This window comes from Lissotriton vulgaris, chromosome 6, assembly GCF_964263255.1.
Source record: "Lissotriton vulgaris chromosome 6, aLisVul1.2, whole genome shotgun sequence".
Lineage (NCBI taxonomy): Eukaryota > Metazoa > Chordata > Amphibia > Caudata > Salamandridae > Lissotriton > Lissotriton vulgaris.
The window spans coordinates 736,129,126-736,155,296 of record NC_141694.1 but is presented as its reverse complement, the minus strand read 5'-3'; the positions used below and the strand labels follow the sequence as shown (position 1 = coordinate 736,155,296).

At 46.2% G+C, this 26,171-nt stretch overlaps 1 protein-coding gene across 1 annotated transcript in view; it reads right to left on the bottom strand.

Moving 5' to 3' along the window:
• Positions 1-26,171, bottom strand: part of TBC1D32 (TBC1 domain family member 32) — a 959,368-nt gene that overhangs the window by 442,944 nt on the left and 490,253 nt on the right. Inside the window, exons 21-22 of the mRNA XM_086926728.1 lie at positions 17,026-17,144; positions 1,658-1,777 (exon numbers count right to left, since the gene is read on the bottom strand). Coding sequence (XP_086782854.1) covers positions 1,658-1,777; positions 17,026-17,144 — 239 coding nt within the window. The remainder of the gene's footprint in view (positions 1-1,657; positions 1,778-17,025; positions 17,145-26,171) is intronic.

The following is a 26,171-nucleotide window of genomic DNA, read 5'->3' as shown; positions in this document are numbered from 1 at the left end:
GATGGGCAGCAAATAGCAGATGCTGGGCCAACCCCAAAAACAATCTTAATCTTAAAAAAGTGTTAGGGACTGTAAAAGGTTCGGGAAGCAACAGGGAGAAGGGGAGTGAGGAAGAAATGGTGGCGCTTGAGGGGGAAAGCAAAGGAGGAGTATCGGGAGGGATGAGGAATTAACCAGAGCCCCCATTTGGGGGACGGAATCAGCACAAGAAGAAGAGAGCTAGAAAACACATGAACTTTTATAGAGTGCTGAAAGGGAAATAAAAAATAGTTACCTAAATGTGAGAAGTGAAGGACATAAATCAGCCAAATAAAAGGATGGTAAAGAGGCTATTATCCAGGTGAGGGACAAACACAAGAAGAGGAAGGCAAGCCTCTGAAGAAGAAGCAAGCAAACGAGAGTGCCAATAAAGCAAACCAATGGTAAGCAATAAGGAACATGGGAGCTCTAAATCCTAATGCATGCTTTTGGTATGGGTATCAAGACGATTCACCCGCACACAGCAAAAAGCTCCTCATAGGAAAGACCTAAAAATGTTTTGTGATCCAGCTCCTTGTCTTTTGAGACAAAAATTACAAGAGAAATATGTATCTAAATTCTGTTCAGCAATTTCCAAGCACTTCTGGCCTGGGGTTGGTAGCTCCAAACTTAAAAACATTTACAAAACGATTTTAGACACTGTTGGTGCTGGCCTACCCTTTGCAAAATCCAATCGCTGAGCCCCAAAAGATCCTGACCTTTGTGGGTAGGAGATGAACACATTGTCCCCAGCAGGGCTCCTTGGCTTACCCTCGAGCTCCACAAAGTTATCATCTGTATTGCTGCTACATATCAAGTGACCTTAACTGAAGGCGTATGACACTTGATTTATCAGAACATCGGAATGTTTAGCACTCCATTGAAAACTATGGAGTGTTCCAGGCTCCAATGGCTGGTAGAAGCCCGGAGCAGCAACATTCCAATGTTTAGTTAGACTTTCACAGCTATTGCTGTGAACAAAGGCTTCACAGAGCCCGAGGGGATTTTAAACATCTCGGGCTCCGTGAGGCCTTTGTTTTATTTGTTTAAACATTCTGCCGTCTAGTTGCGGAATGTTCTAATAGCCTTATAGCCTGTCATAGCTGGGCTATACTGGCCAAAAAAGGCCCGCTCCCTTGTTTAAGACCCTTGCTTCCGGCTCGGGCCTTTAACGTAGGAGCAGGCCTTAATTGGTAGGTATAGACCGCTATGGTGGCCTATAAGGCTATAATAAAGTTGAAAAAAATCTGACATGTTTACCAGAAATGTAATTATTTAAATTCATGACATCCAGTCCTATCCAACCAATTCTGACTTCCTGGACAAAATTCAAGCCAAGTTCCTACTCTTATTATTTCCCATTTACTTGAGTGTTGAAGAACTGTAATTATTTGCAGTAACGTGTTGGTCATTATCTCATTCTTCATAAATGTGAGAAAGGAGAGCAAATTAAGTTCAATATTGCTTTTGTTTGAACTACAGCAGTCACCACAAATATAGTTAACATGCTTCCTATTTCTCACCGTTAACATCCTTAACAAATCCTTCATGGTTGTTTGCTTAGCTACACCCCTGCTAGTCCGATTATACATCCTATATTTAAAAAAAATGGTACATTTTGAGAAATGAATATACTTACAATGATGCCAGTTGGTACTTCACGGAGTGAGTATTCGGCCCGGTTTGGCAGATCCTGCTTGCCTATCAGTTCACAGACAGCTGGAAACGATGATAGAAGATTCACCAGAGCTAGAAAAGACTAAAGAGAAACCATGACGGATGCACACTTGTTCATAATGAAAGAGTATTACGTACTTCCAGGTATTTAGCAGAGAATTTCTTTGGCATAAGCAAAAAGGACACACTTTTGCAAATAGCGCTCTTGACTAGTTCATCCACATTAGATTATCTATGTAATCTTTTATGATTTCAAATATCTTAAAATGTATTTGTTACTATACATCATACTTTGCACAACTGAACTCTTGTGGGAATATAAACACACTAAACTAAGACAGTCCGTACCCACACACTTAACTGCTGACACAGTAAAACTGTCGGTGGTAAAACACTTTTCTATTATGTAGCAGATTATTCATTCATGTAGGTATTACGTATTCAAGAAATTATACTGTGTTATGTTTTCTTGATAATAAATAGGGTCTTCAATGAAATGTAAACATCTGAACCAATTATCTTGAAGCACTGTCTAATTCAAGGGAAATAATGTGTTATCAGGGACTTTCTCCCCAAAAATATATTTGCAAAGACAGCAAGAACAAAGTACCAATATTTGTCTTCTCACCTCTCTATTCGGTTTTCTAGCCTTTTATGTACTGCTTAATCCCAACTGAGTTAGTAGACAATTTCTCCAAAAAAGTTACAAAACTCGAATCGAAAGTTATTCATCTGATGGCTGGAGGTTGTCTCAACATCAGAGCAAAATGTTTCTTGCTAACATAAGCTCTTATCTACTTCATAGTACCGATATGTTCAATTTGACCGAAAAAGTGACCAGTAAACATTACTAAGATCTTTATCTTGATTTGTGTTATGGTTCAGAAAAGAAAAGCATGGAGAGTCTTCCAAAGCCACAGGCTCTGAACAGATCTTACATCAATTCCTTTGCTTTACTAGATAAGTCTCCTCTACTGCTTTCAAACAAAGACAGGAGAAAAGGCTGAAAACTGGTGGGGAAGTTGACAGATATTTTCCATCCTCAATATCCTGAGTAAAATTGTCGAATCTGCAGGTCACAAGTTAAATCGGAGCAGTGTCAGATCAGAAACACTATGAGCATTTACTTTGAAGCCTCACTCTGCCTATAATTGGTAACCCAGAGTTAAGCAGCAGCAATTCAGAAATGTATTATTGCCTCCGTAAAGCAAGGGGTAAAATTAAAGAAAACATATTTACACCTCTCTTAAAATCCTATTTGGATTCCACAGATGTAGGAAGCTATTGTCGTACAACGGACCTGAAATTCCCCTAAATCTTTTTTAGAACACTTCAAAACCACACTACGTCCTAATTCAAGGAAAGAAACTTCTGCATTCCCTTTAGAGACTATGTTGGCCCTTCAGTCCACTTATAACAATCCGCAACATCCCACACAGTCAGCCATGGCATTCCGTTTTCCATGTTGATAATTGTACAACTATGCTGGATAAAGACCTTTTTCTCCAACAGCATACAATATATTTTGAGTTCCACTGTTCAGGCAGCACCAATTTTCTTTTTCTGCTGTCAATCTGCCCCAGTTGGCTGTCTTGAATAGATCTTGTAAATTATGCTGACAATATCCATGCTATGTTATTCACATTTCCTTCAAAATCATAATTTCAACATTTCTTAATAGTCCTAGGTAAGTGGATTGGTCAGTAAATAGGAATTCTGGTCATCTGCAACTCTGCATTGCCAACCAGCATGTCTGGGCCTCTCCTTTGATGCTATCCTACTATACAGATGGTTAAGAATTTTGGGCCCTAAACAACTCAATGGTCTTATGGTTGTACTACTGAACATTTAGCTCAAGTATATCGACATACAGGAATATTGTTGATAGGATATCGACAGGCAAAATATCAAAAGGCGCTAGCAAAAAGGGAAGTACAGATTTACAAACTCCACATCTACCTACCTTGAAAAGATATATATGAACAGTGAGCAAGGGCGTTCACGCCCGAAACGCGTCTGTTCGACGTTCTTTTTTTGCATCCCTGCACTTTGTGCTCGGAATACCACAATCTTATGAATAAATTATCAAAGAACCAAGAAATCATTGTTTGTCCCTCAGACAAGGGAGGGAATATTGTTGTGTGGCAAAGGGATCAATACATTGCTGAGGCAAAACGCCAGTTAAACAACGAAAATTGTTATGTACTCAGTAACGGGGTTCAATACAAACAGGCCAAAGATAATATCAAGAAAATGCTATCAGGCTACAAGAGAGAAAGTCTGATCACTTCTACTGAGTACAATTTTCTGGTTAAAGAGCATCCAGTTATTCCACATATGTATTTGATCCCCAAAGTTCACAAAAGACAGACCCCTACCCCCGGGAGACCAATCATCTCCGCAATCAACAGTGTAAGTGAAAATGTGTCTAGATACATAGACTTTTATCTCCAAGAACATGTCCAGAGGTTACCTAGCTACATCAAGGACACCGGTGACTTTTTAAACAAATTGGAAACCATATCATGGCAAAATAACTGGTGTATAATTACCCTGGACATCGAATCGCTATACACATGTATCGAGCACGACACTGGCATTGAAGGAATCAAACATTTCTTGGGACGTAAGTCTTGTGCTTACTATAGCCATAACAAAATGATTATAGATCTAATATTGTGGTGTCTCAATAATAACTATTTCCTGTTTGGTAAGGATATATGGAGACAAATACGTGGGGTGGCCATGGGTTCCTGCTTCTCTCCCAGCTACGCGTGCTTGCACGTGGGGCTGTGGGAGGAGCGGGAACTCCCTGGCGTTGTTGGTTTTGAACATGTGAAATATTGGATGCGTTTCATAGATGACATTTTTTGTGTGTGGGAGGGTGATATCAGCAGTGCCCAGGTTTTTGTTAATAATCTTAACAATAATCATTTTAATTTATTTTTCACTTCAAACATCAGTGATCACACTGCTGAATTTCTAGATGTGTCCATTCAAGTTATCAATGATCACATTGTAACTGCTCTCCACAGAAAACCCACTGCTGGGAACAGTATTCTTCATGCCAGCAGTGGTCACCCCAAACATGTAATCATGAGCATCCCATTGGGGGAATTGCTTCGCCTCAAACGCATATGTAATACTCAGGCTAAGTTTGAGGAAGGGGCTTCAGCAATGCTTGCTAGACTAGAGGAAAGGGGGTATAGTAGATCTTGTCTTGCAACTGCATTGAAAAAGAGCGAGGGCAGAACCAGAGATTCGTTGCTACTGCCTAAACCCCCAGAGAGGGAAGCAACCCCTAATACTAACAGACTTATAACAACCTACAGCCAACAACATCGCAAAATAAAATCCATTATCAGCAAACATTGGCTAGTCTTAAAAACTGATCCTGTACTGCGCGATATTATACCTGAAAAACCTGTGGTTACATTCAGGCGCGCGTTCAGCATGCGCAGCAAATTGTCAAGACCCAGCCCTGAATTACCAATTGCTGATCAGAGGTTTGGGAGGAAGGGCTTCCACAAATGTTCATCCTGTCGGGCGTGCAAGTTTGGACAGAATACCACTCATTACCGCACTCCATTTTCTGACCACAATTTTCCTATCAAAGGCAATTACAACTGCCGTACGGAGTTTGCGGTATACGTCCTAACTTGCACATGTGGCCTACGTTATGTGGGCAGCACCGGCGCACAGGTGCATGTGAGGATACTACAGCACCTAAGAGCAATAGTTAACCACGATGCAGCATATCCAGTGGCGCGTCATTTTAATAACAAACACAATAGGGATTTATCATGTCTCACCTATTATGTTATTGACGCAGTGGCTACCCCGAGGCGTGGGGGAGACCGCGAAAAACTATTGCGCCGGTTAGAAACGCAATATATAATCAAGCTCGACAGCAAGCAACCTAACGGGTTGAATGCAACGGAGGACCTGCACAATTTTCTGTAGGAATATCCAGTTTCGTACTAAAATCTGCATTAAAATGTATATAGGGACCATAACGTGAGCACGTTAAATATAAATGTAAATATTGCGCGTGTATGTATATATATATATATGAAATTCTGATATAACAACACCTATTTTTAGGTATTCTGTAATCCTGTTTCTGTTAGGGTTTAACTGCCTTGGTTTTTCAAGCAGTTCAGTTTTTTAAACAAACACATGAAACTTTAGTTATAGGTATTTTGGGTGATTAATTTGCACTGGTAATTTATTCAGCACTTTTTTAGGGATACACACTAGTTTCGATGTAATAATTTCCTGTATAAACTTGATTGGGATATATAATTAATGTAGAGAAGTGCATATATAGCCATATACAGGAATTCGAATCTATGTTATATGTATATATTATATCATATTTGGGTGTTGTTCTTTGGTATACAGTTTTTAGTCACTTGTATAACGATCTTAAGCATCAGTTAGCAGTGTCAATGCCATGAATTACGAGATTCATTATGGATTGTGCCGATTTGCTTTTATAGTCGATGAGACAGATTCTGTTGTATGCATTATGTACTTCATTACCCATGTTTGAATCAACCGTCAATATTGGTTCAACAGCGCATTTATGCGGTCATACTTTTTTAAGTCTGTAAAATGTATGGGACAATTACTGAATCAATAGCGCATTTCCATATGTGCATTAATAGTGTCTCTGTGGACTAAAACATATGCGCATTCAAGCGGGTATATGTGTACGACAATTCTTGTAAATATGAACTATGCATGGACTTCAGATGTTACAATGTACGTCTCCTAGTTATAAAATTATGCGCATTCAAGCGGATATTTTTAAGCAATTCTTGTATATATGTATATTGCATTAGCTCAACAAAATTATTTTCGTAGCAATGTAATAATACCAATGCACAAACTTGCATAATTGGGCGCTGCACTTTTAATAGATCTGATGTTACAAATGTTTTAACACGTGACTCACGTTTGGAGGTGGGACCTGATGGGTGTGTCCACACTGCTTAAAGATTTAAAAAGTTTCCACTTTGTGCAATGAGGTGTGTGATCAAGACTACGCCAGTAGTCGAAACGTTGCATTTGGAAGGCACAGGAACCAAATAAAACATCTTGCCTGGAACAACGTGGGGTCTGTCTCTTCATTCGCCGCTGGGCTGTGGAAGTGTGAAGATTCTGTGCTGATATATATATATATATATATATATATATATATATATATATATATATATATATATAATACCTACTGGCGGTCGCCAGTAGATAGTTATAGTTAGGATTTTTTTCAATGCAAAATCTCAAAATTCTATTGTGAATAACTTTGGCGCCGGTTGATGAATCTGCCTGAATATTTCCTCAAATTTGCCTCACGGGGCTCCGGTCCTTCCTTGAAAGCTTGGAGGGGATTCGTCAAGCGGGGGCCGAGATAAAAGGGGGGGGTCCCAAAACGTGTTTTCCCCATGTTAATTTCCATAGGGCGGTCAACCTCACTTTTAGCCCGAACGGCTGAATGGATTTCCACCAAACTTGGCAAAATTGTAGGGACTGGTAGCCAGATGTGCCTTTGCTATGTCTCAAGATATGTTCTCTAGTGGTTTTTGAGTAATTTAGGTTCAAAAAAATATATATATCTATGGCAGCGCCACGGTACGCCACGCGACTTGCGCACGGAAAGCTGATTGGCTCTCCGGTGTCTGTAAACATTCGAAACAGTCCGGAGCGGCCGCCATCTTGTGTCTCGGTAAAATCGAGACACAAGAGGTGGCAAAAACAAAGGGGGAAATGACCATAAGGAGGCAGAGTAGACCCCCCCTGACCCCCTAGGTTTGATGTGGGGGCCATGTCATGAGTGATGTAATATGTGACGTCATCAGCAGTGCATTGCAGGCGCGCAAGTTATAGTGAGTCCAACTAACTATAACGTGGGAATTTCAATGGTTTTATGTCAGCTAACTATAACTGGTGTGAAACCTCTGTTTTTTTCAGTGAATATATATAAATATATATATATATATATATATATATATATATATATATATATATATATATATATATATATATACATATATATATATATATACATATATATATATATATACATATATATATACATACATATATACACACACACAAACATATATGTACACACACACATATATATATACACCCACACACACATATACACACACATATATATATATATATATATATATATATATATATATATATATATATATATATATATATATATACACACACACACACCCACACACACACACACACACACACACACACACACACACACACACACACACACACACACACACACACACACCCTCACACACACACACATATATATATATATAATATACAAATATATATCCATGTATATATATGCTCAAAAAAGAAGGAGAGAACTCTAGGTAGTTCCCAAGTTTAGGTGGAGAGCAGATCCTGTATAGAGCACCCTAGGTACATGTATGTGGAGTTAGGTACAGAAATTCTATACTTCTCTTTTGATATTTTGGATTCGATATTTTTTCTTTGATATTTGCAGGCCTCTATATTCTTGATTCAATATTCAGGGAGCAAACCTGGTCTTGCTCACCTCACAAGTGATTCTTACTACCAAACTGAATTTGCCACCCTAAGATTTGAAATGAAAAGTTGCCATTATCATTCACAGACGCTACAGGCAACTACTGTACTGGTGTGATAATGCTAAGGGCATTTATGGTGCCCTTGCCTAACTCATAAATAGACTTCAATGACGCTCGGAAGAGCTATATTGTATCAGTGATGCAATGTCTCTGCTGTCTGCCAATGGAAAACTTAACTCAGAGCTCTTGTACATAGTAAATCAAGCTCTCCAAGCTTGTGGACTAATTGAATAGTCGAATAGTGGACCAGTTCCAACAGAAGTAGATAGTCAATTGTTCCATTCCGTGAAGGCTCCCATGGCTCTTGAATGATTTACCATGGGATAGCACATGAAAGCTGAACCTCCTGTGTTTTTAAATTAACAGAAGAAACTATCCACTTCAAAATTGATGTTGAACAACGGCAGTCCATCCCCAGGAGACCCAAGGGTGATGGTGTGTTCTATTATTGTTGAATATAAAAAGACAATTTTTCAAACGGTGTAGACTGGACTACAACTGCCAGTTACACAGACGGAGGTTTGAGGTAGATACACTATCTCAAATTAGGGAGATGTTGTACCCTTTCAATAAAACTATAAGCCCTAATACCAACATTAACCCCTTCCATGCTGATGACGGCCTCCGGCCGTCATGCACCACGGTGGGCATGTGCTGATGACGGCTGAGGGCCGTCATGAACCCGCCCACTCAATAAAAGTGCGGCACAGGCGCAGAATCGCGGCCGCGCCCAAGAGGTTAATCCAATGGCCAAAAGAGTACATAAAGATGCTTAAATCGACTGCTTACACGCATCTACTGCCCTAATTTGGATTAGGTGAAGAAAACTATCTGCTTGGCAACGTAAACTCAACCGCTGCCTCTTATGCCACAGCTATGTCTCTAAGTGCATTTGGCAGTTGTTACAGTAGTTGGTGATCTCACACCTAATATTTATAGCATTAAAAAACACATGTATCCATCCGTTTGAAGGCATCAGCGTTACACTGGGAATTCCCTTTAGTCTGGAATGAAGAGGCTAAAATTCACCAAAAGCCTAGGTCTTCTTTCCAAAAAAATTCCTCACACTGAGTAATGCTACTGATGCAAATGCTGAAGTCTCAGGTTGAAATTATCTTCTCTAGGGAGACAAGGTCCTGGTTTTCGGATTCTGCATATTACCATCCAATAAGGCAGAGCTACCCAAGATTTAAAACAGTGTCACACAGTCACAGTGTGGCAGCGCGGTCATCTGTCTAAGAGTTGATTTTAGGACAAGCCTGGGCAATGCATGCACTGCTGCAAGGCATGCAGTATTGGAGTATGCCCCGCCCACTCTCCGGCCATATTTTTTAATTGGCTGGTGTCATTTTCCTTCGTAAATGCTGGCTACTGATTCGTAAATAGGCTTGTCAGTCCCGCCTTAGTACCGCCTTGTCTTCATTTGTAACCTCCCATAAGGGCTGGCCCTTTTACATCGGTTGTAACAGGGTACGTTTTATTTAGTCTGTAGGCACTATTTTCTTTAATGAGTTTCTGCAGGCACGCCATGCACTACTTCAGTTGGTTTTGAAAGCAGCGGGCATGCAGTGCTTTAGCTTCAACAATGTGGCTGCTGACTGCTAAATATTATTCCTCCTCTCACAGCAAGGCGCCCGCTTTCATATTATCAACACGGAACCACTCTCCTGGAACCACGTCAACGACAAAGACACCATCAAAATCATGAACTCCATTCACTCCGGCTCACTGTCCGACCCCTGCCTCCACCAGATTTTCAACAAGGCTAGCTCCATCATGGCACCCCATCTCCGCCAGATCATCAACAGCTCCCTCGAGTCCGCCACCTTCCCGGAGAGCTGGAAACACGCAGAGATCAACGCCCTACTCAAGAACCCCAAGGCAGACCCGAAAGACCTCAAGAACTTCCGACCCATCTCCCTGCTCCCGCTCCCAACGAAAGTCAACGAGAAGACGGTCAACAGACAACTGATCCACTTCCTGGAGGAGAACAACACCTTGGACCACTCTCAGTGCGGCTTACGCAGAATCATAGCACCAAAACCGCCCTTATTGCTACTACTGTCGACATCAGGACCCTACTGGGCAACGACAAAACTGCGGCCCTCATCCTCCTGGACATTTTGGCCGCCTTCGAGACCGTCTGCCACCACACTCTGCGCACATGCCTCCGCAAAGCAGGGATCCAAGACAAAGCCCTGGACTGGATCACCTCCTTCCTCACCGGCAGAACCCAGAGAGTCCCCCCCCCCCCCTTTCGCTCCAAAGCCACCACGATCACCTGCAGTGTGCCCCAATGCTCTTCCCTCAGTTCAACCCTCTTCAACATCTACATGACACCACTCGCCAACATCTTCCGAGCACACCATCTCAACATCATCTCGTACGCCGACGACACCCAGCTGATCCTCTCCCTCAACAAGGACACAGCCACCGCCAAATCAAACCTCCACGAGGGAATGAAGGCCGTCGCCCACTGGATGAAGACAAGTCGCTGAAACTAAACTCAGATAAGACAGAGGTCCTCATCTTTGGCTCCAACCTCTCCGCATGGGACGACTCCTGGTGGCCGACCACGCTGGGAACCACCCGGACACCAACCAACCATGCATGCAACCTGGGTTTCATCCTGAATTCAACACTCTCCATGACTCAGCAAGTGAACGCCGTCTCCTCCTCCTGCTTCGACATCTTCTGCATGCTCTGCAAGATCTACCGATAGTTCCCCACTGACACCAGAAAGCCGGTCACACAAGCATTCGTCAGCAGCAGACTGGACTACGGAAACGCCCTCTATGCAGGAACCACGGCCAAACTCCAGAAAAGACTCAAACGCATTCAGAACACCTCCGCACACCACATCCTCGGACTCCCCCGCCACAGCCACATCACAACCCACCTGAGAGACCTGCACTGGCTCCCGGTCAACAAGAGGATCACCTTCAAGCTTCTCACCCACGCTCACAAAGCACTCCACAACGCCGGACCAGCGTACCTCAATGAACTACTGTCCTTCTACACCCCGAACCGCCAGCTCCACTCCACCGACCTTGCCCTCGCCACCGTCCCACACATCCGCCAATCGCCACTTGCGGCAGATCATTCTCCCACCTCGCCGCCAAGACATGAATACCCTCCCCACCCACCTGAGACGGACCCAGGACCTGTTGACCTTCTGAAGCCTCCTCAAGACCTGGCTGTTCGACCAGTAGCGGCCTCCCCCATCCCCCCAGCGCCTTGAGACTCTCACGGTGAGTTGTGCGCTTTACAAATGTTTGATTGATTGATTGAATCACCTATAATGTCCACACTACCATCCCACACAGCTATGCTTTCCCCTGGCACTGGGACCTCAGTTTCTTTTCAAACATAGGTGCTAGGGCACACGGGCCGGTCATCGAAGTGGTATTCACCCCTCAGACCCGGATAAATTATGGGCAGGTTATGCAAAATGAGCACTGCATTACCTTGAGAACACAGAAGTTTCCCGCCAATCCTGTTTTTCCACAACTCTCTTTCTGCTGCCTGTACTCGGAGCACCCGGCCGGACGAAAGCTGAGCCTTCCTCAGGTTTCAGTATTCATGGAAGGGAGCGTGTCCGGCCAAGTAACGCCCGCCTTTCCGGCTTAGTCATTAAACAAGCATTTGCAATGCAATAAGTCTTGCATTTACCCGAGTTTAAGCTATTGGCATTGTAAATGACAATGCCTTTTATTTCTGTTTTAAAAAACAAAACATAAATAAAAGGCATTGTCATTTACAATCCCAATAGCTCAAACTTGTGTAAATGCGAGACCTATTGCATTGCAAATGCTTGTTAAAACATTGTATTTTAAAATTCGGTGACCAGTCCAGTGGTGGAAGTGAGATTTGAAGCACACCTGCACAAACAGATGAGAGCCTGTTTTGACAACACAGACACTACAGTTCATTTTCCCATAGGACTGACTAACGTCTAATATTGTTTTAGTGAATTGCACTCGGAAGGAGGAGACTTATTTGAGGAAATTGAATTATACAAATATTCGGTAATCTTCACTGTTGTGAAAGTCTACATAGGGTCTTTTCTGAACACCATTCACATGAACTCCATTGACAGATCTCTATTGTAACCATTTCTACTCATGGTAAGGGGAACCTTCACTAGAAGCTATTTGCCTTTCCATTGAAGGTGTTCATTATCACTGCGGGACTTCTACTTTTAGTTATACATAGCACACCGACAGCAACCGCCTCCGCAGAGAAAAGTAGCCTGTGATCATCTGCACAGTTAAAAACCTCCAAGGAAAGCTACACGGTGCATTGTTTTCATTTAAAGTACCTTTCCAGTTCTCCCATTAGGCACAGTAAAGTGCTGCCATAAGCCTTTTAAAGAAATCCTTTAATTTAATTGTTTAGGGAACGTTAAAAGGCAACTGATCGCAGGGCGCGTGTTGTTAGTTTTATGGCTATCAAGTGTGAGTACTTCTGAATAGTGCTCCAAGGGATAATGTTTGATGCTTCAGTTCAGAGCCGTGCACGCTGCAAGCGAGTATTAGTTCAGAAAATAGTTCCTGTTTTACAAACGACTTGATTACCAGATGGCACTTTTTGTTACTCCGCTATGGCCAATGACGCGCTATTCTCAAACTCCCCACCTACCCAGCAGGAAGACACTCCACTTACTGCAGGTACCGAGAAAACTGGTAGGAGTACAATCCCCATATTAGTAGGGAAGAATGGTGCAAGGTTGATGGCCAAAGTAATAAAGATAACTAGAAATATTCCAGCCATTTGTACCTGGGCCACTTCCTACTCCCATTTCTTCTAACATAAAGATCTATCAGGTCAAAACCCTCATACCACACATCTACTAGTTGTGAAAAATAGAAACTGCACTTACCACTTTAAGAACGAAGAAAACATCTTTATGATGAATGGCAACTTATTTTCTGTTCTCATCTGCTACCACTAATAAAAGGTGAATGTGTAGGGCTATTCTCTGGAGGCTGTTTTGCAGATATCAAACATCTTCCAACGTGTGCCTCTTCTTAGGATGCAGACATCTCTCTAGAGCAGGGCTTCCTAAACTTTGTTCAAACCACGACTCAATTTTTAGAACAAACTTTTGCACCTACCTAGCTTTAATGTACACAAGGCAGCAATTTTTTAAAGCAACTAAGACGTCACATGGTAGCGCACTCTCATTCGCAGTCAGCACATTTTTCATTGAATGGCACAAGATTTGCAGACCTACAGTTTTATTGACAAAGCTATACTGCAAACAAATGATAAAGTGTGGAAATTGGGTTTCAGTGAATATTGATCATTTGTGCATCACGGAATAAAGTATCATTTGTTTTGATCCTATTAAAATCTTTGTTTCCATCACACTTCAGACACAGAGCTTCATGTTTGCTCCTAACTGCTGAACGTCTACAGTTTATTTACAGATATTTATATTTTGTTCTGTGCTATGTAAAAGGACATCCTACAGCCTTTCCTTTCACACTCTCTGTACCCTAGCGAGATTGTGACATAATTCACTTTACTTTTCTTTCTCGGTCTGCAAAGTGAGAGAAATGTGTAAACAATAATCCCCATGTTAAAAAAACAGGTAGCAATTTGTCAGAAGACAGAATGTGATATTTGACATCTTTCTTTGAAGTGCAGCAAATCCGACAACACAAATTGAGATTTTTTATGTCATCTTTATTTATTGCTTAGACTTTCAGGATCCCCCAAAAATCATCTCAGGACCACACTGCACAGTTTGGAAAATAAACTGTTCTAGAGCATTCCCGTGAATGCACTTAAATAGCCCAGTGGCTGGCAGAAGGCACCCATGTTTTGAGGTAATTCTTTGTCATACACAAATTCACAAAGCATAAATTGCAGCAGCAAAATTCTGCTTGCAAAGCCGATGCTAACTGTCCTGTGAGAACCAAGCTTATCCACAGCACGTTGTTTTGAGGTAGGATCGGCATGAGAGGAAGGAAGATTTTGTACTGAGTGGACCATGGTAATGAAGTGAGAACCCAATATGAGAACAACTCTGTAAAAGTACCTTCAGATGGATAAGAACAAAGAGCTAAATTCACTACTTGAGAAACAGAACCATAAGCAATACAATGAATTGGATTAAACTGTGATGAAATACTATTCACAAATATGCTCTATCTATATTTGGGACTTTGATATGATTAATTCTTATTGGCGGTGCAAGCAATCTGTACAAATCAGTCATGGTATGCTGTCAGAAAGCATGGTGTAAATTAGTGTTTGCAACGAGCAGAAATTATGCACCATCACATATAGTCATTATTTTAAATAATGAAACCGACTGCATGACACCAGGAATTGTTATGCCTAGCATTTTGGCAGACCAACTGCATCCAATACAGACTTACTGGCAGTGTGTCCCTCCCCGCCCCATCCTCATGATAACCTTCTTGCCTCGCTCACCCTGCTGCCGATGCAATAGTTTTCCTCCATTTTCTTGTGATTGCCGTGCAGACCTAGAAGGATTTTCATGCCACCTGGTTTTGAATGAATGACATGTATCCTTCCACTGCTGACGTCAGATCTTGCATTGCAATGCCCACAAGCAACTATTTTCTTTCGTTCAGCATTTCTCCCTGCTCCCTCCTCCTTTCCTGCCTGCTAACTTTTTATTAAAATCATTCCCCCATCCAGTTCAGGCTTGCAACCTGATGTCAAATTTGCCTGTAATGTATTTTATGGGTACCATTTTTAAAGGGTTTTGACACCGTTCCAAGAAAGTCACGGTGCATACATGAGCAAGTCTCATCAGCAATGCTAAAATTAATAGCAATAGAAAAAACATTTCAACATGGCCCCTGTGCATTTGGACGCATATATGGTGGCCATCTTTGCATGATTCTGCTAAAAGCCAGAAAAGAAATTTCAAAACAGCCATGGTGCATCCAAGTCCATGCACGGTGACCATCTTGGAATGGTTTTTCTTTCGCTTTCATGAAATTCATTCTGAAATTACCACCATGCGTTCAGGCACCTGCCATGTGGCCACCTGAGGGGAAAGAACAAGCACTGGAAAAGCCAAAAGGTTTCACAGATAAGAAGTATGATTTTGATAATGCACATTTTCTGGAGGTTGGGATAGTGTCAGACGGAAGATGAATTCAGTGTGGACAAATGAAAACTCATGCATTCTGGGTGCAAACATTATCATGAATACAATCATTTCAGATGGCTGTAGTGGCCAATAAATATAAAAAGGCAAATAAGAAAACACAGTGACAGGTAAGATCTGTGCAGTACGCCAATTGAATCTTATAAATGTATTAACTCAATAAATAATTAAATTAAATATAAAATCTACATGTAGTTAAATGTATCCGCTAGAAAATATTTTGTACTGTGCGTTATCGCCTCTATAAAGAATGCTTTTCGAAAGAATATCTACTTGATGTTTCATAGTACCTTGGCCCCAGCAATTCCCTTACTGCTATTACTACCATTCCCAACCTATTCTGAATAATTCTTTCTCCATAGATGTCTGCTGGGGAGGATTTACTCTTCTCAGGTGAGCTCACCTACTTGCCCCCTTTTCTGAACCTGGATAGCACTTTTAATTCTTTTGTTTTATATATGATTTATTACGAAGGACTGTGTTCTTGTTATTTTGACACATAAGATGATCAGATTTATCACACGTGTGTGTCACTAATGAAGGAGCACCGAGCATGTATTTCTGTAATGGCACTCACTGCGCTGTTTTTGACACTTTGTTTAGTTGATTAAGATTATTATTTGACTGCATATAATTCCTGCACATTTCTTCAACTAGGGACCTCTGTTACTTGTTCTACCAACTGACCCAGGTACCCGGCGATTACTGGGTTTCCCTTTTTGTTACAAAACTACCTTTAGAAATAATATATCAAATATTACAACGCGTTTCTCTGTCATTCGTGAATTCTTTTTGTTGGGATTTTTTTTAAATGATCATGCTCCCTTCTAGAAGTTATACTTCCAAAAGGATAATAATGATGGAATACAAAAATAATGGATCATACATCCTGTCTCAGAAATAAGGGTCTGATTTATAGATGGGGAGCAATGGGACATCGGTAAAAAAAAAAACAGAACAAAAAGGAAGTCACTTCCTCCCATCTGTGCTTTCCTTCTTATTTACGCTTTTGGACTGTGGGCAAACGCTCTCTTTCCGATGGCAGAACCGTCGCAAATGGCGTGGGTGCTAAATTCAGGCATGCTAGTCTGACACCACCTTCAGGTGCACCATTGTTGTACAAGACTGTTGTTTGGAAAGTCACTTGCCACTGTGGCGAGAAACTCGCCTTGCAAGAAACCTTTCATCACATGTTTGACAAAGGTGTTTTCATGGCCACACTAATGGCTGACTGGTCCAGCTGCCAAAATCAATGGTGGAAAAAAGCAAAGGGAAGATGTAAAACAGACTGGTAAGTGACAACAAACGGCCACAAATACAGTGATTAATACTTGAGATAAAACAAAGGTAGACGTAAAGATTAATTAGAAGCTGAAGGCTTAGAGTAGGAAACAATTTAAAAGTATGAGGTAAATGTACAATCCAGCTGAGTCTATTGGCCTATGACTGGCATCAGATTCTGTGCCAGGATCCAGCACTGGGAAGGACAGTCACATGGACATTTAGGAAATTATAAGAACTTCTCACCTTATGACAGCTCCTGTCAATAGGGTCTACCGGGATGGATCTTGGGTAAATTACTCGAACATCATCTCTTCCGCATTCCAGAACAGACCATAACTCTGTAACTAGAGCCTGAATGAAGCCTGCAGAGGGACAAAGCATCCCAGTTATTAATCATTTTGCCAGAAGAGGGTGAACAAACAATTCTTTGAGGTATTTCAAAATTTGTATTGCAGCACGCTGGCAAATATGATTAGAATAGCAAAAAAGAGGAAAAAACTACTAACCTTTCTACTAATTTCCGTACACTCAGTCAATATACACCCTGTAGTTACAACGAATGAGAACAATAATTGGCAAAGACCAGGATTGTTTTTGTTGTTGTGGCAAATATGCATTAAATAATAAAAGTGTAAAAGTAATACAATGTAAACAATACCACAATCAATGGTGGGGTAAATATTTGCAAAACAAAAGTTTAGGAAAAAAATGAACCACTGGAAGAATAAATAGAAAATAAAACACGAAATGAAAGCAGAAATGAACCTACTATCCATGGCACTGAAGTGGTCTACGTTTAAGGCAGATATGCGCATGTACAAAACAAAAAATCCATTACTCACAGTGAGGTGAATTGCACCTCCTGCAAGTTCCCATGCACCCTCACAAACCCACCACTCCCACACCAAGAGCACTCCTCTGGCACACACTCACACGAACCAGCCATGAGTTCATGCTCACACTGTCCAACCAGCACCCACCCAACACTTGAATAGCCCAATCTGCATTTATGTATGTATATTTGTATGTATGCATGTAGGTGTATAATACTAAGCTATAGATCTCTGTAAAGTATACATAAGTTTGAATACAGCATGGGGCCATATGTGTAGATCCTTCAAGGTTTTACAATCATTCATTTGCACAGGAAGTGATGTCAGGGCATTTCCCATCATCCATCTGCACCAGAAGTAACATCACTGTATATCCCATCATCCATCTTCACACCCTACACCGTCCCCTGCATTCCTGCCCTCGCCTAGGACCTACTTCGAGATAGTCACAGCACTGCCTGTCTGCACCCTTTCACGCCTGGAACGTGCCCGCCAGTAACCCTTGTACCCCTACCTACCACAACCCTGCCATGCTCCTCCTCCATGCTCTCAACCCCAGCCACCGCTCTGCTGCAACACCGCAACAAGAATCAGAGGGGGCATTCACATACACCTCCTGCAAGTTCTCATGCACCCTCACACACCCACCACTCCCACTCCAAGAGCACTACACTGGCACACACTCAAACGAACCAGCCACGAGTTCATGCTCACACTGTCCAACCAGCACCCACCCAACACGCCATACACACATGCATGCTGTTTAACACTGACTCGCTAACTAAATACGCCATAGGGATATGCGACCTACTGCACAACGACATTCAAGAACTGCTCTTCCTCATGTAAAATGGCTCAACCCAACATCTGCCCCAAAGATCGCTACAGCCATCTCTGCTGGGTACAGAATCACCAGGCAACACCATCAGCACCAGTCCGGAGGTAAAGCTGCCATCACATTCAAAGACACTGTCAGCTGCACCACCAACATGGACACCCCCACTACCCACAAGGAACACCTTACATTCAAGATGAGCATCACAGGTAATGTCTCTCTCTCTGGGCAGAACCCTGGTATACAGACCACAAGGACCCCACACCAACTTTGCCAGCGATATCATGGATTTTGTCGCACACCTCATTAACACCAGCACCTTCAGCCTTATCCAAGACCTTAACTTTCACCAGAAGACCGCACCAACTCAAACTCTACGGCCCTTCTAGAAAACCTCGGTCTCACCCTGCACTTTAGTGAACTCACCCACACCTCCGGACACCATTTGGGCCCAAATACACCAGTAAATTGCCAAAAACCGTCAAAAACGTCAACATCTGGATCATTGCATGCGCTGCTATCCTTGCGTCCATCAAGCACAACTAAATGGCAAGAGTCTGACCACTGACCAGCTGGTGCATGGAGGAACTCTGGCTGAAGAAACACCACTTCAGGCAACTAGAGTGCAAATGGAGAACAAATCAAGACACCATGGATAAAGACATTTCCAAAGCCACCTAAGATGCTACTACCAGCATATAAGGAATACCAAGCGCACAGCTTTTGCAGACTGCATCAAATGCAACACAAACAGTGCAAGGACATCTTCGTCATCATCAAAGATTTCATCACAACTCCTGCAACATCAAACCCTTGCAAGACATTTGACAACAAGCTCCCAGTATTCTTCTGTAACAAAATCGTCTAGACATATGGCAACTTTGACCCTCAACTACAGCCCATTCCCATCACAACTCAACTTCCCATTAAGGCCAAAGAACAAACCCTGCCCTTGGGGTTCACTGTCACCATCACTGAAACCACCACTACCATGAAGACCATTACCTAGGGAACCCCATCTAACCCATGACTCCACTGTGCTTACATTCGGTACGACCGATATGACCAAACAACAGGAGAGCAACCTGATTTTTTTTTTTTTTTTTTTTTTTTTTGAAGACGTTTTTTTATTGTAAAAGAAAAAGTGCAGTACATATAGCAGAGCCTACAACCCTGCGGGCCGGCTGCAAGAAATCCGTGAATCGTAGGGGCGTAGGGTTACAGGGGAAGGCATTATGCAACGTCTCACTCGAAGTCTGGCGTGCTTCTTCACTGGCGGATTATGTACACTCTTCACATTGCGCACACGATCTTTTCTATAATTGACGTCTCATTTTACATTTTTCTATAATTCAACCAGTAACTTTTCAACATAAAACAGGGATGATCATATCAGTATGTCCCAGTGTGTCTGTGTTGCCAGTGCCGTGCCACGTATCATCTGTGCGCACGGCACCAACGTCCCATCAACATGCTAGGCATGCGCTGGTGGCGCACCACTGAAATGTGGGGTCTTTAGCTCGCGTATGTGAGTAGCCGTGAAATTGGTGTGGAACAGGTTTGGTGAGCGGTGGCATCCCCCTGTTTGTTGGTTCAGTGTACGGCGTGCGTGGCAGACACATGTGTCGCCCCTGTTGCACTTTCGGTGGGTGTCACCCGCTCCCGTGTTCCCTGCCGAGTGTCCAGTCAGTGGCACTTGACCGCCGCCGTGTGACGGTGGGTGTTCACGTGGCTGGTAAGACCAGGAGTGCGAAACCTTTAACTTGGGGTTACGTGGGGGGGTCGGATATGAGGGGGGGGGGAAGTGTACTCGTGGGGGCTGGGTCAGGGCAGAGTTGCTAAGATCCGTGTTCGGGCTATTGTGTGGTGGAGGGTCCTCGTGTGTGCGGCCGATTGTAGGTCGTGGCTTGTGTGTCGGGGGGAGTCAGTGCTGCCCACATTGAGGGGGGGGGGGGCCATCGTGGCGCGTAGCCTTGCCTATGGTGTCGCCGCTCGTGGGGCGTCTATCCTTCTCAGCTGTCTCTGCGTGAGCCCCCTGGCCTCGCCTTCCCCCCGCAGGGACCCCAGGACATCATCCCAAACATGTGCAATCGGGAACTGCCTCAAACCCGCAATCTCCTCACTTCGCAGTGCCGTGCCCTCTGCTCTGGCCCAGTTGAGAAAGGATGTGTACCAGTGTGCGGGGGTTGGTGGTTCTCTACTTTTCCAGTGCCTGGTGAGCAGGCGCTTGGCCGTGATAAGGCCTAGGTCCCAGAACCGGGCTAGTGTTTTATTTTGTTTAGTTCTCTTGTATAGCCCGAGAACGCATGCCTCCCACGTGTTAGGTAGCCCCGGGCCTGTGCTGTGCGTCAGGAGCGATGTCACCTCCCCCCAGTATGTGGACAGAGTCGGGCAGCTCCAAAGCATGTGTAGGATGTCGGCATCTAGCAGGTCGCACCTGGGACCGGCTGTGGTGTCTGTCGCGAAGTACTTATTTATTCTGTCTGGCGACAGATATGCCTGATGTAGTATATACAATTGAATAGTGCGGAAGCGGGAGTTACGTGGGATGTTCACAGGGCTGGCTAGGACCAGTTTCCATTCTTTGTCTGTCCACCCCCTCCCCCGGTGGGTCGCCCACTTGTCCCTGATCGGTTGTGTGGACCTCTGAGTGTGCATGAGGAGCGCCTGTGCCAGCCAGTGTGTAATGTGTGATCCTCTGCCCATAACATGCAAGTACTGGATCAAGTGATGAAGTTGTGGCTCCTCCTGGATGTCCCCCCAGGACTCCGTGTACGCCCTCACCACTGACGCGTGTAGCAGGAATTGTCCCGCTGGCAGGCCAGTGCTCACCGATAGTTCCGCAAAAGGAAGCAGGTCTCCGCGTAGAGGTCTCCCATTGTCTCCACTCCGGCGGCCACCCAGGGTTCCATGCTGCGCGGTGACACCATCCCATTCCTCCGGGGGGTACCCAGCAGGGGAAGGGCGGGGACATACGGCTTGACGTTCTTCGTCAACTTCAGGCAGCGAAGGAAACATTTGCGGGCTACGGCCATGTGCAGGGGCAGGGGGCGAGGCCCTTTGGTCAGTGGGTGGAACAGGGCACACACCTGCGGGTGCGTCCATTGGTAGTCCGCGTTGGCGGTGTCGTCGAGGTGTGAGTCGCTAAGCCAGTACGTGACCCACTGCAGCTGTGCTGCCAGGTAGTATAACTCCATATTGGGGACCGCCAGCCCCCCCTCCGCCGTCGGGGAGTACAGCTTCGCCAGGGCCACTCGTGGGCGCCCTGTGTTCCAGATCAGGCCTCGGAGCATCGCCTCCAGTTCGCGGAAGATCCTTGTGGGTACATATGTCGGGACGTTTGCAAAGTGGTAGAGTAGTCTCGGTAGCGCAATCATTTTAGACAGAGCGATCCGGCTAGGTACATTCAACGGCAGGGTCCTCCAGAAGTTCATCTGGGCCCTCAGCGAGGACACGGCGCGCACCAGGTTGCCTTCCAGTATATTCTGCGGGTCTCTATAAATGTGGAGCCCGAGGTACTTGAACGTGGTCGGGTACCAGGTGAGCCGGGCGCCACCAAGGTGCACTTCGCATTCCTCCAGGTCCGGGCTGAAGGCGTATACTCCGGACTTAGTCCAATTGACTCTGAGGCCCGACACCCCTTCAAAGGTCCGGAATATGTCCGACAGTGTTGCAGGCACCGTCGTGAGGTCTCGCACATAGAGTAATAGGTCGTCCGCGTAGAGCGAGACCGAGTGCACCCCGTCAGCCAGTGGGATCCCCCATTCCGCTCCCTTGCCCTCAGTAGAGCCGCCAGGGGTTCAATCGCCAGGGAGAAGAGAAGGGGCGACAGGGGGCAGCCTTGTCTGGTACCCCTGCGCACTCGCACCGTCTCCGACAGCAGCCTGCCCGTCCGTACGCGGACGTTCGGTCGCTGGTATAGCAGTCCGACCATGTCCATGAAGGCATCCCCGACGCCAAGTTTGTCGAGCACCGCTCCCAAGTACGGCCACTCCACCGAGTCGAAGGCCTTCTCCAGGTCTAATACGAGGCACCCCGACCTCGGCCAATGTAGTGTGGCCGCTTCCTGGACCCGAAAGAGACGTCGCAAGTTACGGGAAGTGCTCCTCGCCGGCATGAACCCGTTTTGGTCTGCATGCACCAGTGCCGGGACCTCTAGGGCCAGGCGGCGGGCCAGCAGGGAGGTGAACACTTTGTAGTCCGTGTTCAACATGGCCAGAGGCCTGTAGGACCCCATGCACGTGCCATCCCTGCCTGGCTTCAGCAGCGAAACCAGGTTCGCCTCGTTTAGTGAGTTTGGGAGCGCCGAGTCTTCGATCGCGTGTGTGTATAGCTTGAGCATCTCCGGGACCAGTACGTCCGAACAGGCTTTGAAGAACTCGGCAGGCAGGCCATCGGGGCCGGGAGACTTGCCGTTGGACATTGCGAAGATGGCTTCTCGCAGTTCCTCTTGGGTGAACGGGCCCCCTAAGTCCTCCTGCTGCGCATTCGTCAGAGAAGGCAGTTGGACGTCAGCAAGGAAACCCTCAATGGTGGCCGTTGAGACCCTCAGCTGTGACTTGTATAGGGCCTGGTAGTGCCCCACAAATGCCTGGTGTATCATGCTTTGCATGTACACGATCTCCCCTCCAGTTGTCCGAATGGCGGATACTGGTTCCGTGCGGGATTCCTGTTTGACCAGCCAAGCCAGCAACCTCCCCGGTTTGTCGCCATGTTGGTGTACCCGCGCTGAGTGGGCCGCGAAGTTGACGTGCTTCAGTCTCTCTAGTAGCGCAGTGTGTTCCTCACGGGCCTCCCTTAGCCGGTCACTCGCGCCGATCACTGCCTCCCGCTCCCAACGGAGCAGGTCCGCCTCCACCTTGCTTAGGTCCGCCTCCAACTTTTTCTGTATGCTCCCTTGTGTGCCCAAGCAGTGACCCCGTATCACTACTTTGAAGGCGTCCCACTCCACACTTGGGGAGGACGCCGTGCCCGAGTTGTCGGCGAAGTACTGCGCTACTCGGGCCTGTAGGGCGTCTCTGAAGGGTGCGTCGAGCAGCAGGGCGGGTTGTAGCCGCCACGTGGGTATGGGTGGGTGTGGGCGTTCCCATGCTATTGCCAGCGTGTGTGGGTTGTGGTCTGAATGTGTCCGGCCGAGGTATTGCAACTCAGTAATGTGCGGTAGCATTTCCGTTGTCACCATGAATCTGTCCAGGCGGACATGTAGCGTGTGCGCCCCCGAGTAATATGAATATACCCTGGTGTCCGGGTTGTGCGCGCGCCATGCATCCCTGAGGTCCCACTGTGTCGCCCATCTTGTGAATGCCTTCGCAGCCCCCAAAGATGTAGCATCTGGCCTGGGCGGGGTCGAGCGGTCCAGCGCAGGGTCTAGCACTGTGTTGTAATCACCTCCCAGTACCCAGGGGACTCCGTGCCAGGGCGCCAATTTTTCCGATAGGTGTGTCAGGAAGCTTCCCTGGTCTGTGTTTGGAGAGTAAACGGACGCCAGAACTACTGGCTGCCCGTCCAACCTGCCCTTCACCAGTACATACCTCCCCCCCTGGTCTGTGAGCACTTCAGACATTGTGAAGGGGTGCCCGGCCTAACCCACAGTAGTGTCCCACGGGCAAACGAGGAGTATTCCGTGGCGTACAACTGACCCCTCCACCTGCGCCGCAGTGCAGCCACCTCCACCCCACATAGGTGTGTCTCCTGCAGGAGTGCGATTTGTACGTGCTGTCTTTTCAGGTAGGAATATATCTGGTATCTGCGCGCAGGTGTGTGCATTCCCCTGATGTTCCAGGTGCATATCTTAATCGAAGTCATATTAGCAGTGCGTGCTCCTCCCCCTCCCTCGTACAAACAGCCGCTCCACTAGAGGCCCTCCCTTCGCCATCCTCAGCATGCCCATCTCCACCCCTCGTAGTACACTTTGCATTGATCAGGTAGACATTAGGTGGGGAGAAAACAATAACCAACATTAACCAACTGTGGGCAAGACCCACTGAAATACCAAAGGGACCGTGGCGAAACGGGCCACCGTCCATAATCTCAATTGAGAGGGACAACAGTTCCAGTCTAAGGGGCAGTGCGCATAAGCACGGTTGAGGCTAAGAGGAAGTTAAGTCAGTTAAGGGAGTTCCGGTTCCATCCCCGAGCCTCAGGGTGCAAGCCGTTTGCTGGCCACCGACTGTGGACCGGCACACGACGTGGCTCTGGTCCTAAGGAGCCCCGCTTGTGTGGACCCCGGCCATTTGGGGGGGAGGGTCGCAGTTCTGTGCGGGCTCTCGGCCCCAGTCAGGGAGGGCACCTCTCCCCCCCAGGCCGCACCTGCAGCCGGCCAAGGATGAGCACGGGTCAAGGGGCAACCCCACCATCACCAATCTCATCAGCCTCCAACGCCACTAAGGCAGTACTCACTGTGTCTGTGGTCCGCTGTCCAGTCGGCAGGCAGGGGGGGTAGAGGAGTGCACTCCCAATTGCACCTGGCACTAGCTGCGCCTCAGCGTCTCGTCGGTCATTGCCGCATCCCCCTCGCCTGGACGGTCCTGTTCCATACTGCTTCTGTGGGGCTAGTGGATCAGGTCCGAGGTTTGCGGCGTGACCACCGGCAGTTCCACAGAGATCTGTGAGTTCGGGATCCCGTATATGGCTTCGTCGTCGTCGCTGGGCGCTGTCTGCTGTCCGTCCCCGGGGTGTGATTCCTGGGAGGGTGGGTTGCTGAGCTGGGAAACTTTCCGCATCGCGTCGCGTTGTTCCTGGAGCATTTGATCCAACGGGGGAGAGTGTCGTGACCCTCCCTCTGCCCGGTGGGACTGTTGTGTTCCGTGCCTCCGGCGGTGTCGTGGGCCGCGTCGCCTGGGCCTTGTCTCGCCCCCCCCGATGGGTCTTGGGTGCCGTGTCCGTGCCTCGGTCCAGCCACTCGCTGACCTCCCCGGGGGTCCCGAAAAAGTACGTGTTGTCCCCTGCCACCACTCTCAGCTTTGCGGGAAGAGCAGTGAGTATTTGAGGCCTGCAGTGCGCAACCTCCTCTTAACTTCCAGGAAGTCATGTCTCTGGCGTTGCACCTGGATGGTGTAGTCGGGGAAAAACATGATCGCCGCATTGTCTATGCGGATTTCGCCCATTTTCCTCGTTTCCCGCAGCACTGTGTCACGGTCCCTGTAGTTCAGTATCCTGAAGAGTAGTGGCCTTGGGTTGGCGCCGGTCGCGTAGGGCCTGGTCGGCACTCGGTGCGCTCGTTCTACGACAAAGTGGGGCGAGAGCGTGTCTTCTGGCAACAGGGTCCGTAGCCAGTCTTCCACATGTTGTGCAGGGTGGTTCCCTTCCCATTTTTCCGGGACACCCACGAGCCTGATGTTGTTGCGTCTCGCCCTCCCTTCCGCATCTTCGGCCCTGTCTTCCAGGAACTCTACTCTGTTCAGGAGGTCCTGCACGTGCTTGTCCGTTTGGGTGAGTTTGGGCTCTATCTCCTTCACTGTGCCTTCCAGGACCTTTGTTCGGTCGGACAGCTTCCTGTGGTCGTCTCTCAGGAGGGTCAGGTCCACGGCCACGCCGTATATCTTGGACTCCAGGGAGGTCCTGGTCTGCTGGAGCGATTGTTCCATTCGCTCGACGGCCGCCAGCACGCTGTCTAGTCTCGTGGTCAGTTGCTCGGCAGCCATTTTGTCTAGCTGCTTGTTCGTTTTCCCTTTCTGCGGGGCCCCACCAGTCCTGGTGCGGGTCCGCACCCCTCCTGACAT